The following is a 13,814-nucleotide window of genomic DNA, read 5'->3' as shown; positions in this document are numbered from 1 at the left end:
TGTTATTGATACATCAGTCTTCTCCCCTCTGGTTAGGTTGGTAGAGTTCAGACTCTGGAAAAAACTGGGAATGTAAAAGGCTGAATGAGTGTAAGCTGAAAGACAAGAGAGAGGAGTCTTGTTTGGAGCTTACTGAAGTCAAAATGGAAAAAAAGGAAGATTGGGGGAGGAAAGCCAGTGAACAGACCACTTTTAGGTCAAATTCTTTAGGGTTCTGTACTAAGCACCTTACGTATGTTGTCTCACATAATCCTTAAAACTCAGAAATCATTTTAAGATAAATAGTACAGAGAGTAAAACAGACTGGAGAGGGAGTCTTTGCTTGGGTAGGCAACTTTAACTGGTTTATCAGCACATTTCCCGGAAGGGAAAGGGGGTGTGATTGCTCCTGAAGAGACCCAAGCTCCTTTTTAATCAAAGCTCAGGAGGAGAGCTGCATTCCACTGTTTCACAGATGCTGTGAGGGTGGCAAAGATGCAGGGCACCCACCAGAAACACAGCCGGCACTCTGTGAAAGGGGAAAGGGCACCAGGAGCGCGGGTGAGCGAGGCTGGAGGTGATTCTGCCCCTCTCCCCAGGCTTTCTGGGTGAGTCCATTCCTCCTCTCAGATTTGTTGTTAGAACTCAAGACAATTCAATTACATTTCATAATGTCTGTGTCATTCAGACCCTGAGAACGAATCCAGCCTTCTGAATGGTGTTTAACTCCTTTCTTCAACAGAAGAGTTAATGTGTGGCATGAAGTGCAGAACCCATGGCCCTCTGAGGTGACGGTGATGGTTCAGGTTGTGTTTCTGGGTTCATTCTGGCAGCTCCTCCAAGGAAAGGAGGAAGGAAACTGGCAGCATGGGGCTTTGCCATCGCCCTGGCTGGCTCTGGTTTCCTTGCCTGATACATTGAAGTCAGCTCCCAAAGAATGCCACCCAAGGGTTTGAAGGGGCACAGTGCCTCTGTCCTCACAAAATCAGGCCAGATATGAGTTTGCTGAATTCATTTAGGTCCTGCTGAATCTTTCCCATTTGTTCCTTCTCCATTTCAATATTTCAATACTTCCCTAGAGGGGCCCAACCTTCCTGGAGGGCAAAGATCTGTTGTTAGAGAAAGAAAGCAGCCAGAGGAGGAAGAGGACTTCAGGGTAGGCAGCAGTTGGGCAATGAGTATTGAAAGGTTGCTTTCAGCCTGCCAAGACTTGGAGAATTAGAAAAGCAAGACGAAACAAGCAAATATACAAACTGTATATATAAAACAATTTTTAATTTTTATGTTCTATATTACTATTATTAGCTATATATTACTGAATGTTCCTTTAAAGCAGTATAGTCATTATTGCTATTATTATTATTATTATGGTTGGTTATATACAATGGAATATTGTTATTTATCTATATTATGATTACTAGCACTATTGTTATTATTATTTACATGTTATTGAAAGCCTCAAAGCAGCATACGCTTTTTATAAATATTTTTGCTCATGTTTATGACAATTCTCCAGTGTTGGTATTGCTCCTCTATTTAACAGATTAGAAAACTGAAGCTCCAAGAACAGGCTTGCCTAATAACAGGGAACTTGTACACCTCAAAGTGGCAATTCACACAGAAGGCTCCGTGACTCCCGAACTCTCACAATTATGAGGTAGTCTTTTTCATGGTTTTTCTGAAGTTACTAGAAGTTTACAGAAAAGGAAGTGCAGGCACATTTCACAAATCTACAGTCTGTAAGTATCACATCCTGTATAGCTGTAAACACTGGAATAAGGAAGGGCTGATGACTTTCAGAAGATGAAGGTAAGTAGAAACCATTGATGGGACTGAGAACCCAGAGTTAAAACCTCTTGGGAGCTTCTGAGGACTCAGCTGAAACCAACAGCCACAGGTAGGTAATGCTGAAAGACTTTTCTCATGTCACCGTTCGCTTGCCGTGACCTCATGAGAGGAGTAATATGACTTGAAACTCCTTGACAGCAGTTAAGAGACACTAGAGCCTTTGGAAATAGAGTGGGCAGATGGAAGGAGTATCTGTTTTTAACTCTGTTTCCGCTGTATTCTGATTGCGTGAACTCAGTGAGTCGCTTACCTAAGATTGTGTAATTAATGGGAGTAGAGCTCTTGTCTCTTCAAATGTGTTTAGACCATTTGTAAACTGGGCAGCCTGTGGGTTGAGAATGGTGTAGTGAAAAGGGATCCAAACTGAGCTTAGCTACAAATACCACAGCCTCGGTGGTCTTTATGCTAAAAAGTGGGGAGGACCGAGGATGCAAGCCTATGTGTTATGACTCCAAGACTTGTTCTCATACCACTGCATGCAGCTGCTTCTCCAGCCTGAGTAAACTCAGACGCAGGCTGGCATTGCCAGGTGGGAAAGTAGGAAGAGGTAGAATGATCTAGAGATTTATGCAAATGCTTCAGACTCCAGGAAAGCTGTGATCCAAGACTGGTTTTACAGTTTCCCAGCTGTGTGAACCAGGGTGAACAATAAGGGTAACTGCAAATATTTCTTCAGCATTAACTCTGGGCCACACATATGCGCAATATGTATATTATTTGCATTCATAACTTAAACTTTATTTTGCATTTCCTTATTTATTACATGTTTTTACTAACTAACATGCAGAGCTATTGTAAGGATTAAAAGCACTGCAGGATAAAAACTAAGAACATGTCTAGTAAAATATGATAAACATATCTAAGACGAATGCTAATAGTATTATTAGACAAAAAATAAGTAAGCAGAGTTCAGTTATGAGTCTGAAAATTCATCAAATATATGGCAATACAGTTGTTGTCCGTAGGACTAGGGGAAAGGGAGGTTGCCTTTGTATATTGCAAATTTTGTGTGACCCTTTGCCTCTGGACATTGGGGCCTCTCAAGATTCATGTTGCTGCCACCCTGTGATGTGTTTATTATCGATAATGGACTGTGTCAAACATTGTGGAAAAATCCTCATGAAACCAAGGTTGTGTGGTTTTCACTGTTCCATATTATCAGTTTCTTTCTCTAATGGACAGGCAAAGCCTGGACTAATTGGCAAAGACCAAGTTAGTTTTTGGAGCCAGAACCTGGGAGCTCTGTACTTTTTAAGAGGTAAATCTATTTTTTCTTCCATAGTTGGCAACACCATCATGACATCACAACCTGTTCCCAATGAGACCATGATAGTGCTCCCATCAAATGTCATCAACTTCTCCCAAGCAGAGAAACCCAAACCCACCAACCAGGGGCAGGGTAGCCTGAAGAAACGTCTACAGGCAGAAGTCAAAGTTATTGGGGTAAATCTAATTCAGAACATGTTGGAGAGGGGTTGGGGGAAGCGGGAAGAGATGATGTATGTCTTGGGACTGGTCATCTGTCCTGAATGTGGAGACCCTTAAGTTTTGCCAGAAGGACTTTGGAGTAGAAGCCACTTGGAGAAAACTGTCCCAGAACTTTTCCACAAGAGGTTGTCTTAGAAATATATTTTCCCTTATTCTGAATATGAGGAATTCATTTTCTATGTTGTCTTTGTATTTTTACAATACAGTGCTTCTCTATATTTTTTTTACAAAAGTAATTGTGGTAAATAATTACATATTTTGTGTGTGTGTGTATATATATATATTTCACAATTGCATGCTTAATAATCTACACCGACTTTTTGCAAAGAATTTTACCTTCACTGCAAATCAGACGAAATATACACCTCCTTTCCCTCTTTTCTCCTTACTTTTTTGAGAATGGAAATGATATTCACCTTCTGTTTGCCTCTGCACTTATGTGATCTGAGGTGAGGCACTCCATTTGACTGGATTTCAGGACCTGATGGGACTAGTTCCCTTGCCTCATGTACAATCACGTGGGTTTCTGTGAGGCTCATGTGACATAAGGTCTAGAAAACTTCTTGGTAAATGATATTAGAGCTGTGAATCTCTGAGGTGGACGTCCAGGAGGGAAACTACCTCCTAAGACAGAGCTTCAGTTAGACGTGAGAGCATGCAGTATTTGGTTTCTGTCCCTGTTAGTTTGCTAAGGGTGATGGCTTCTGAATGATGAGAGCACACGGACACGTAGAAGGGGACAATGCACACTGGGGCCTTTCGGGGGGTGGATGATGGGAGGAGGGAGAGGATCAGGAAAAATAACTAATGGGTACTAGGCTTAATACCTGGGTGATGAAATAATCTGTACAACAAACCCCCATGACACAAGTTTACCTATGTAACAAACCTGCACTTTTACCCTTGAACTTAAAATAAAAGTAAAAAATAAAAAATAGAGCTTCCAGAACTTCAGCTTTTGGTTTGTGAACTGCAGTTTCCAAGGAGGTGACCAGAGGGGCAAACTCCATGTCTAGTGGAGTCTGGGAGATGAGGGGAGGGACTTCTGCACCGCCAATCCTGCAGGGAATGTGGGGGCTTTCAGGTGCCCCTTGTTTTCAGGGAGGTAGAAAGCCAGTTAACTAGTCAGGGACTCAGAGGTCCTGAGAACTGGGAAAGCAAATCCCAGCAGCTGCTCTGAGCTGGAAGCAGGCGCCGTGAGAAGACCAGGGCCTGAGAGGCAGAAATGCAGACGCCTTCCTGAGCACCTGCCAGACACCGAGACTGTGGCTTCTGTGGCAGAGCCGCACACCCTCCAGGGTGTCTTTTCATGTTTCTCACTCCAGAGTTTCCACAGGGTTTGTATCCTCACTGGGATCTCGCAGAAAGTGATAATGCATTAGAGCCATGGGAGAGGCAAAAAGGCCCTGTCTTTACAAATGCTGGTTTTCATCCTCAGTCTCCCTTTCTCTTCCCACAGACTATCCAGATCTTGTGTGGTGTGATGGTGTTGAGCTTGGGAATCATGTTGGCATCTGCTTCCTTCTCTCCAAATTTTACCCAAGTGACTTCTACACTGTTGAACTCTGCTTACCCATTCATAGGACCCTTTTTTGTGAGTAGAGTTTCTGAGGAGGGCAGGATGGGGCGAAGACGGGAGGAAGATGACAATAGCTTAGACTTTCCACCTGCCACCTTGCTATGTTTGATCTGCCAGGAGCAAGGAGTCAACAGTGAAGCTTGTTCTCCTGTGTGTGTAGTTCAGGGAGGATTGAGTACGGCAGGATGACAGGGGTTGCCTGATTTTAGATCAATTTCTTATCAGACACAAATAAGCATTTTTTTTAAGATTATCGTATTTTTCACATTATCATCTTGAGCTATGATGAAGCTAGTGACTTCTCTCCAGGTTTAGGCAAAAAAAAAAAAAAAAAAAAAAAATTCCATGAATTACAATAAAGTTGGAAAGGAACATTTTATACAAAAAAAAATGAGCATCAATGGAAGACATCATACACTCACAGAGAAACCACACTGTGATCCCCCCATGCCTGTGGGGATCATGGAGGAAGGAAACTTACATCTCTGAACATTTTGAAAATACTTTTACTGCATTGACTGATTCCCGCGTAAGGCTGAGCCGATAGCTATGCCCAGTGATTGACAGGAAATTCCTCTGAAATAGCTGCAAGTCTGGAGTTTCAAAAGAACTTAGTCCTTTTCTCAGAGAACTGCTTTCTCTTAGATGGAGGCTTTCTCATAGTTAAGCTTCCCTTTCATAGATGTTTTTTCCTTCAACTTCCTGCAATTCGGTAGCTATTTGTTTTTCTTACATTTGTGTATTTGATGCACCAAGAAGTCCACCTTTTTGTGTATCTTGTCCATTTTTCTTCTCTTATTAACTAAAGTTACACTTGGATTTGGATTTCATTGGTTTTCCCCAAATGACCTTTTTCTGTTCCAAGATCCATGCCAGGCTACTGTATTACACTACATTACATTTTGTCATGATGTCTCCTCAGGCTCCTCTAGGCTCAGATTTTCCTTTTCCTTGAGGACTTTGATAGATTTGGGTAGTGCTGGCTGAGATTTTTATAGAATGTTCCTAATTTTGGGTTTGTCTGATTTTTTTTTTTTTTTTGATGTTTAGAGTGTGGTGATGAATTTTTGGGTGATGATAACGAGGTAAAGCACCATTTTCATCAAGTCGTATCAAGGGTCATGCTACCAACATAACGTCACTGACACAATTAACGGTGATCATGTGGTTGGGGTAGTATTTTTCAGGTTTCTCCTCTGTTAAATTACTACTTTTTATTTGTTTGTTTGGTTTTTTTTTATTATTATTATTAACCATTGCATTCGTGTCCTTCCCTAGAGAACATCTTACACCAAAACTGTCTCATTTTATTAAAAAAACAAAAATTTTTTCCTGGCTTTTAAGGTATTTTTGTTTGTTTGTTTAGTGGGATACTTTTTGTTTATTAGGATATATTTCTGTTATCTTTTTTTTCTGATGCTATCTGAATGTTATATGGACAAAGGGACAAATATATGTCTTTAAATGGAACTTACCTCATTGATCACTGGTTTCTGAAGGCTTTTCCCATGACAGTTTTCTATAAACATTTTGATAGTGACATCGCAGTTACTCTGTACATGGAAAGTGACCTGACCATTTTCTCTTTTATCTTAGTTTATCATTTCTGGCTCTCTATCAATTGCCACAGAGAAAAGGTTAACCAAGCTTTTGGTGAGTATAAGAACTGTAACTCACAACCCAATGGATCAAAATAAAACTTAGACAGAACTCATTAAGGCCAGTCTTTCTACTTTGAAAAGTTGAAAACTCAGTTCCAGAGCAGACAGTTGTTAAGAGTTAGGAGCCGGGCCTGGATCCTCTGTATCCTTGTTCAGAGCACATTTATCCAATTATTGTACCCTACATCAAAGTCCGCATTCAGAGGATTATAATATTCCCTCTGCCCATGCCGAAGAATCTATCACAGAGAAATTGTGCCTGTTTATGATGTCCTTTTGGTGACAATTGGCCTTCAAATTCAGGTTTTCAGTGGCAAGGAAGCTGACAGTGTTATAAAGAGGTCTATTGGTTGGGGTCCACTCTTTAAGCCCAGGTGTTACAACCCTTGAAAAAAAATGAGTCAAAGTTTTGTTCATGTGAGGTATCCAAAGTAGACACAGAGGCTGCTATAGTATACTACATTACATTTAGGCATGATGTCTCCTCGGGCTCCTTTAGACTGTCTCAGATTTTCCTTCTCCCTGAGGACTTCAGTCGTTTTGGGTAGTGCTGGCTGAGTGTAGTCTTTCATCTATCTCACCAGAAGAATAATACTTTTATTTTGTTTGAGTATAAATTCTTGCACCCTAAAAAGTTGTCCCTAGTCATTTGTGTTGGCTAAGAAAAGAAAATAAAAAGCTTTACCAGTCTTTAACCCTTATTCCAGCAAAAACTAGAGTTGGAAGTGGCAAGGAGATAAAGGCTGGATCATAGGGAGAATCTTCTCTTGTCTCTAAAGTTTCGTGAAGTCTTCACTCAATCCATTATCCCTCAAGGGGCTGATGTGAGAGAACGTCATATGATGCAATTGCACCAAAACTCAATTTAGAAGCTCTGGCTACAAAAATCTCCCAAAGTCAGCAAGCAAGTGAGAAAGAGTGCCCAGAAAAATGCCAATTCTTTTTCTCATCAGTATTTAGAGATTATTATTTGGACCCCGCAGTTAGACTCTGAACTACTAACTAGATCTGTGCTGTTTAATTTAACTTTCTATGACGATGGAAATGCAGTGTAACTTTCTATGATGATGGAAATGCACTATAGCTGCACTGTACAACATAGCAGTCACATGGGGCTGTCGATGATGTGAAATACAAATGGTGCAACCGAATAAAAATTTCTCTTAATTTTACTTTAAATATAGATAGTCCATGTGGCTATTGGCAACCACACTGAGTAGCCTGGCACAAACTTTTAGTGCTTTCAAACTTTCAGGAGGAAATAGATGGGCCTTTTACTCCAGAGAACAATCCCACAATGAACATGCAGGAAGCTCAAGGATGCAGGATGTGGTCTCGGGGTGGGCTCACACTCACCAGAAACACTGAGGCTTTAGTGAGTTCTACTCTTGTCACACATTGTACCAGCCCTTTTTGAGACTGAAGAAGAGTGCCATCTCAAGACAAATCTAGCTTATTCTAAGAAATATATACTCTAGGCATCAAGACTACTACTGGCTACCAGGAGGCCCAGGAGTATACCCTTTAGTCATTATGTTGGGAAATTGGGGTCCCAGAGCATCAACTGGTGAGTTTCTAAAAGAAGAAGTGCCCATGTGGGATTAAGTAACCCTCTACTGTACAGCTGTGGGGTGTGCCCTGGAGCCTACCTACCTGTAACTATAGCTTTCAGAATGCTCTTAGCTCAATTCTCTTTTCTGTGTGAGTTGGAGTAAAGGAAGTCACTTCTGAGGTCAGTTTGTTTACTCCATTCACTTCATAAACGTAGAAATGAGAACCAGAGTGGGAAATAAAACCAAGGAACTGATTGCCCAAGGGAATAAGCCAAGGCAAGTCTAGTACTGTGACCTCAATATTCTGAGCTCCAGTTCAGACCTTTTTCTTATACCTCCCACTGCCTCCCACACATTACACCATCCTTGGGCTACACCTAGACCTCTGCCCACAGTCACCCCATGCTGCGCTCAGTGTGGCCAACCGTATGCCTGCCCAGGTTCCAGGGCCTGCCTGAGACTCAGAACCACCCCCTCACTCATCTCTGAGAGGTGTGCTTTTGAGAGAGGCAATGGGCACGCAAGAGTGAACTACTAGGTTGGTGCAAACATAATTGTGGCTTTACAGCAAAAATCGCAGTTACTTTTGCACCATGCTAATACATGATCTGCCTTTTCCGTGTAGCTGATGCTTCCACCAGGGGTTTTTGAGTTGAGTGAGAGAGAAACTGCATCTGGTTCATTGCCACCTTTGCTTTGGGTCACGCTCTCTTGGTAATGTTGCAGGGAAAGCCTCATGAAGGCCCTGCTATCTGTCCTGGGGAAAGAATTTAGGAGAGTGACATTCTCTACCACACCACTGAGATCCTGCTTAAGGGGAACCAGTTCATATGTTCATTCGTTCAGCCAAGATGTACCTCGGAGATTGAGAGATTTTTGCTGTACACTGGAGAGGCATACAGCAATAAATGATTAATCCCAGACCTCCTGAGGGGACAGATAAGGGAATAACTTACAATTTAATGGCAAAGACATATAAGAGATTCATGGGTCATTAGCAATGATCCTTACCTAGCATGTTTCTTTCAGGTGCATAGCAGCCTGGTTGGAAGCATTCTGAGTGCTCTGTCTGCCCTGGTGGGTTTCATTATCCTGTCTGTCGAACTGGCTGCCTTAAATCCTGCTTCCCTGCAGTGTGAGTTGGACAAAAATAATATACCAACCAGAAGTTATGTTTCCTACTATTACCACGATTCACTTTATACCATGGACTGCTATACAGTCAAAGCCAGTCTGGCTGTAAGTATTTTAGATGGGATGTTCTAATTTTATGAGGTATTCAAAAGCCTGGATTTCTTGTTATTCCTTCTTTTGAAAATCTCTCTATTGGTTCTGGTTTGGGCATCTGGGGGAAGGTCAGGATTATGTAAATCAAAGGGGACTACATGGATGAGACTAAGGCGATTACATAGTAATAGGGTGGAATTGAAAATGTTAAATAAGGTTGATGATGAAAAAATAAAACTCATTGTTTGTAGAGGTTCTTAATTATTAAACTAATCCAATTTTGGAAGCATAAATTATGAGTTTATCAAACTGAGAATTTTGGTACACGGAGTGGTGAATTAAGAATGGAAACAGAGCAGAAAGACCCAGGAGATCAGAATATGCCAACAAGGAAACCCAGTATGTGTGTGTGGTAAGGAGTGAATTTGGTTTGAGAAGACATCAGATTCAGTACTAAGAAAAAGAGAATAGGAAATATGGGGATAGAAGATAAGGGCTGCTTCTTCTGATGATCACAATAATGAATACTACTGATCAGGTGAGAATGCAATATTATTGTTGCTTTTTGTTATAGCTGAAAGAAGTATGATATATTAAATCAGGAGATAAGAAATATAGGGAGATGGAGAGTGTAATTGAGAATGACTGCAGGAGAATTCTATCTCTTTGGAAGAAGAAAAACAACGAAGTTTGGCTAACAGAAATAATATGTCTGCAGTTGAAAGATTAAGGGGCATGTGCACAGTCAGCAACACATTGAGAAAAAAACAGACAACATAAGAGTAAAGAGATGGCTGGGCGCAGTGGCTCATACCTGTAATACCAGCACTTTGGGAGGCCATGGTGCATGGATCACGAGGTCAGGTGTTCAAGACAAGCCTGGCCAAGATGGTGAAACCCTGCCTCTACTAAAAATACAAAAATTAGCCAGGCGTGGTGGCGGGCACCTGTAATCCCAGCTACTTGGGAGGCTGAGGCAGAGAATTGCTTGAGCCTGGGAGGCAGAGGTTGCAGTGAACTGAGATCGCGCCACTGCACTCCAGCCTGGGTGACAGAGCGAGAATCCATGTCAAAAAAAAGAAAAAAAAAAAAAAAAAGAGTAAAGAGATTGCAGTATATTTGTTGTCCTGCAATCATAAAAATGAGCTAAGCCAGGAGCTCAACTGGAAGATGGACAGATAGAAAGGTCTGGAGAAAGTCATGTTTGTACAGCACTCACTATAAAGAGGGCCTTGCTCCCAAGGTAACGGTATAATGAGAAAAAGTACAAGTAAATCAGGCTGACAGTAAATAGTACAGATTAACACTGGGCACAGCCAATTCCACCTTGGGAAAAATTCTGAAGAGAAATTTCAGAGAAATTTGGTAGTGAAAAAGTATAAATTCATGATACATTGGAAATAAGAGAGATTCTGTTGAGCTTGCTTGCTGGAACAATTTCTAGGTAAAGGAAAAAAGTTATATTTATATCTTCTCTTTAACTGTATGTAAATATCACAAACCAAAAGTTCATGTGATCAAATTATCTCCCTTTATTATCAGATGGTCAGTTCTGCACAAAGAATGTCTCAAGACAGAAATGGTAGAACCCCTCCTTGTGAGTTGCTAGTGGTGATTAGCAATTCTGGCAGTTTACGACCTTCATGGATTTTTTCTAAGCCTTCCAGCCACACACAAAAAAGCACAAACATAAAAAACAACAAAGAAACCACAAGAAAGATCAAGAAGAAATCCAAAGGGGTTCAAATACATAGACAGGGATGTCAATACTGAATTTTACAAAAGGACTTGCACAGTCAAAGCCTCCTTGATCCTCACAAATCTCTGAGAAAGAAATGTTAGTAGGCATGTTTGATACATGAGGAAACAGAGAAAGACAGAGACTTGTCCAGGCTTACACAGCTACTAAGCAGTAAAGGTGAGACTGGAACGGAGCTGCTGATTCTCAGTCCTGGGAGTTATTACACCACTCTGCTTTCTTGCCGAGTAAACAATGTCATCAGAACTATCGATGTCTCAGAGAAGTAAGAAATAAGTGTATGAAGTAGATTAGTTGATTTAGTTACTATTCCTCTCCCTTTCTCCTCTCAAGGAAATGAATGAGTTAAGGGGGTGAATTAAGACAATTGTGAGGTGTGGGAGGAGCAGTTTTATTTTCCTGATGGTGTCCTTTCTTTGTTCTCTAATGGTTGAGGAAGTCTTCATCTGTATGGTCACCTTTCAACTAGGCATGAAGGCGTCAGCTGATCTAAGCACCACCAATCTTTTATTTCTTGACTTTCAGGGAACTCTGTCTCTGATGCTAATTTGCACTCTGCTGGAATTCTGCCTAGCTGTGCTCACTGCTGTGCTGTGGTGGAAACAGGCTTACTCTGACTTCCCTGGGGTGAGTGCGCTGGCCAGCCTCTCTTAATCTTGCCTGGTGTATCTTATTTCTGTACTGTGTTGAACTATGTCACCAAGAATGGTAGAAGGAACAACCAGCCAGTCATGAGATACACATGGGAGGGCGTTTTCATGGTGATGGAAGACAGAGAAGAAAAGCAGATGGCAATTGAGTAGCTGACAAGCTGAGAGTTCACTGGATATGAAAATAGTTCAAATGAGAAATCAACTGGTTCAATCTTCCCATTTTGTCAATGAAGGGAATGAGACTCTGGGAAGTTAAATGACTCGCCTGGCATTATGCTATGAGTTTGTGCCTGTGCTGAGGACACTAGAACCGGGCTTGCCTCCCTTCTAAGCAGAAACAATTTCTGCCACAACCACTGATCTCTCTAATAGTATTGACTTGGTAAAGGGCATTTACACATGTAACTGGATCCAGTGAATGTCTTATGCTCTGCTTTTGCTCCTGGTGATTTTAAATTCTTTTCCCTTTTTAAAAGACATATTAAAAATGTACTGTTGAATCAAATTCCAAGGGATACCACCCCTATGGATTTATGGCTTTATTTAACTGTATTAAAAAGCCTTGATTTATCCAAAATTGTATTATAGAGTGTAGAATGAATACTAGATTGATAAGTTGCAATTATTTGAAGAACCTGGTGATATGCTCTACTTATCTTGGATTAGCTAAGAATTCTACGTATACAGTTGGAAAAATGGCATATATACATCTGTCTTGAACCTAATTGAAGTCTGAAGACCTAACATACTTTGTTTCTTCTAGAGTGTGCTTTTCCTGCCTCACAGTTACATCGATAATTCTGTTATGTCCTCAAAGATGACTCATGGCCCTGGATATGAAGAACTATTGACTTCTTAGGAAAAAAGGGAGAAATATTAATCAGAAAGTTGATTCTTATGATAATACGGAAAAGTTAACCGTTATAAAAAAGCAAAGCTTGAGTTTCCTAAATGTAAGCTTTTAAAGTAATGAACATTAAAACCAAACATTATTTCACTGTCATTTAAGATATGTGTTCATTGGGGAATCTCTTGATTTGCCTGACATTGACTTCAGCAAAAGCAAAGAGCTGTAAATTACCATTTACTAGACTAGCCAAATAGTCTGAATTTCCAGAAAACTAGGCAGAATGATCATTCCCAGAAACATTTCCCAGAAAATGTTTCCCAGAAAACTAGGCAGAATGATCATTCAATGGATCACAGTGAAGCAAAGGGCACAACCTTTTATTGTACCCCTTAATTGTCAACAGTCAACAGGAGTTAACTGACTTCTTGTGGTGCTCAGACTCTTTTATACTGGTGCCAATGTTTTATCCCATGGATTTTACTCATTAATGTGTAAAGGCAAGCCCCATACAATGAAGTCTCAGGGTCCATGAAAGTAGCTGGCTTCAAAATAAAATCTTTGAGTGCATATTTTGTTTTGACACTTATTTTGTTGTTTTTTCCTTTAAACACAGAACAAGTCAACAATGACAGGAATAAACCCAAATTTGAACTCCATTTTCTCCCCCCCAAATATTCAAGCAAAACTAATGAGCAAACAAAAGCTAACCAGGAATACTTATTTGTTATGAAGCAAAGACCAGTTGATACTTATTTTCGTATTGCAAGAAAGACCAATTGTGTAGAAATGTTAAGTCTCAGCATGTGTGCGCACACATACACACACACACACACGTAGAAAAGTATTTCAATTTTACATGAGCTCCATTTCATTGAAAGAACTGGTCATGTTTCTCTTTCTTTTACCCACTGTAGCAGGGGTCATACTCGCTGTATCAAATATCCTGATACTCAGACAGCTTTTCTGTTTTTTTCCCCAGTCTGAAACTGGACTGTCAGATTCTTTGATTTTAGCTTTATCTTCAAACTCTCGTTCATTATATCTTCTCCTTGTCCATTGCACCCCCCACTGACACACACCATTTCTTTTGTTTATTTACCTATTGTGGACATTCAGCTTTTATTGACACTTATTGGATACAAGACACTATGTCAAATAAGAGAAACAGAGATGACAATGAAATTAGGGATGTATACCGGGCACTAATTATTATTTGA

At 40.6% G+C, this 13,814-nt stretch overlaps 1 protein-coding gene across 8 annotated transcripts; it reads left to right on the top strand.

The window, feature by feature from the left end:
• Nucleotides 1-205: 205 nt before the first annotated feature.
• MS4A6A (membrane spanning 4-domains A6A) lies at nucleotides 206-13,164 on the top strand. Of its 8 annotated transcripts, none has more exons than XM_031653614.1 (8): nucleotides 206-540; nucleotides 1,523-1,718; nucleotides 3,110-3,270; nucleotides 4,775-4,909; nucleotides 6,491-6,547; nucleotides 9,138-9,347; nucleotides 11,620-11,721; nucleotides 12,511-12,755. In XM_031653614.1, exons 2-8 carry the CDS (start codon nucleotides 1,649-1,651, stop codon nucleotides 12,604-12,606), a joined length of 831 nt encoding a protein of 276 aa, XP_031509474.1. In that variant the 5' UTR covers nucleotides 206-540; nucleotides 1,523-1,648; the 3' UTR covers nucleotides 12,607-12,755. The 8 variants fall into 8 exon arrangements, with proteins under 8 accessions (XP_031509474.1, XP_031509476.1, XP_021781384.2 ...); XM_031653616.1 differs by having other exon boundaries at nucleotides 379-587; nucleotides 1,523-1,876; nucleotides 12,511-13,164; XM_021925692.2 differs by having other exon boundaries at nucleotides 379-587.
• The last annotated feature ends 650 nt before the right edge of the window (nucleotides 13,165-13,814 follow it).

The sequence above is a fragment of the Papio anubis genome, chromosome 12, assembly GCF_008728515.1.
Source record: "Papio anubis isolate 15944 chromosome 12, Panubis1.0, whole genome shotgun sequence".
Taxonomy (NCBI): Eukaryota; Metazoa; Chordata; class Mammalia; order Primates; family Cercopithecidae; genus Papio; species Papio anubis.
This window is presented reverse-complemented; position numbering and strand designations above follow the sequence as displayed.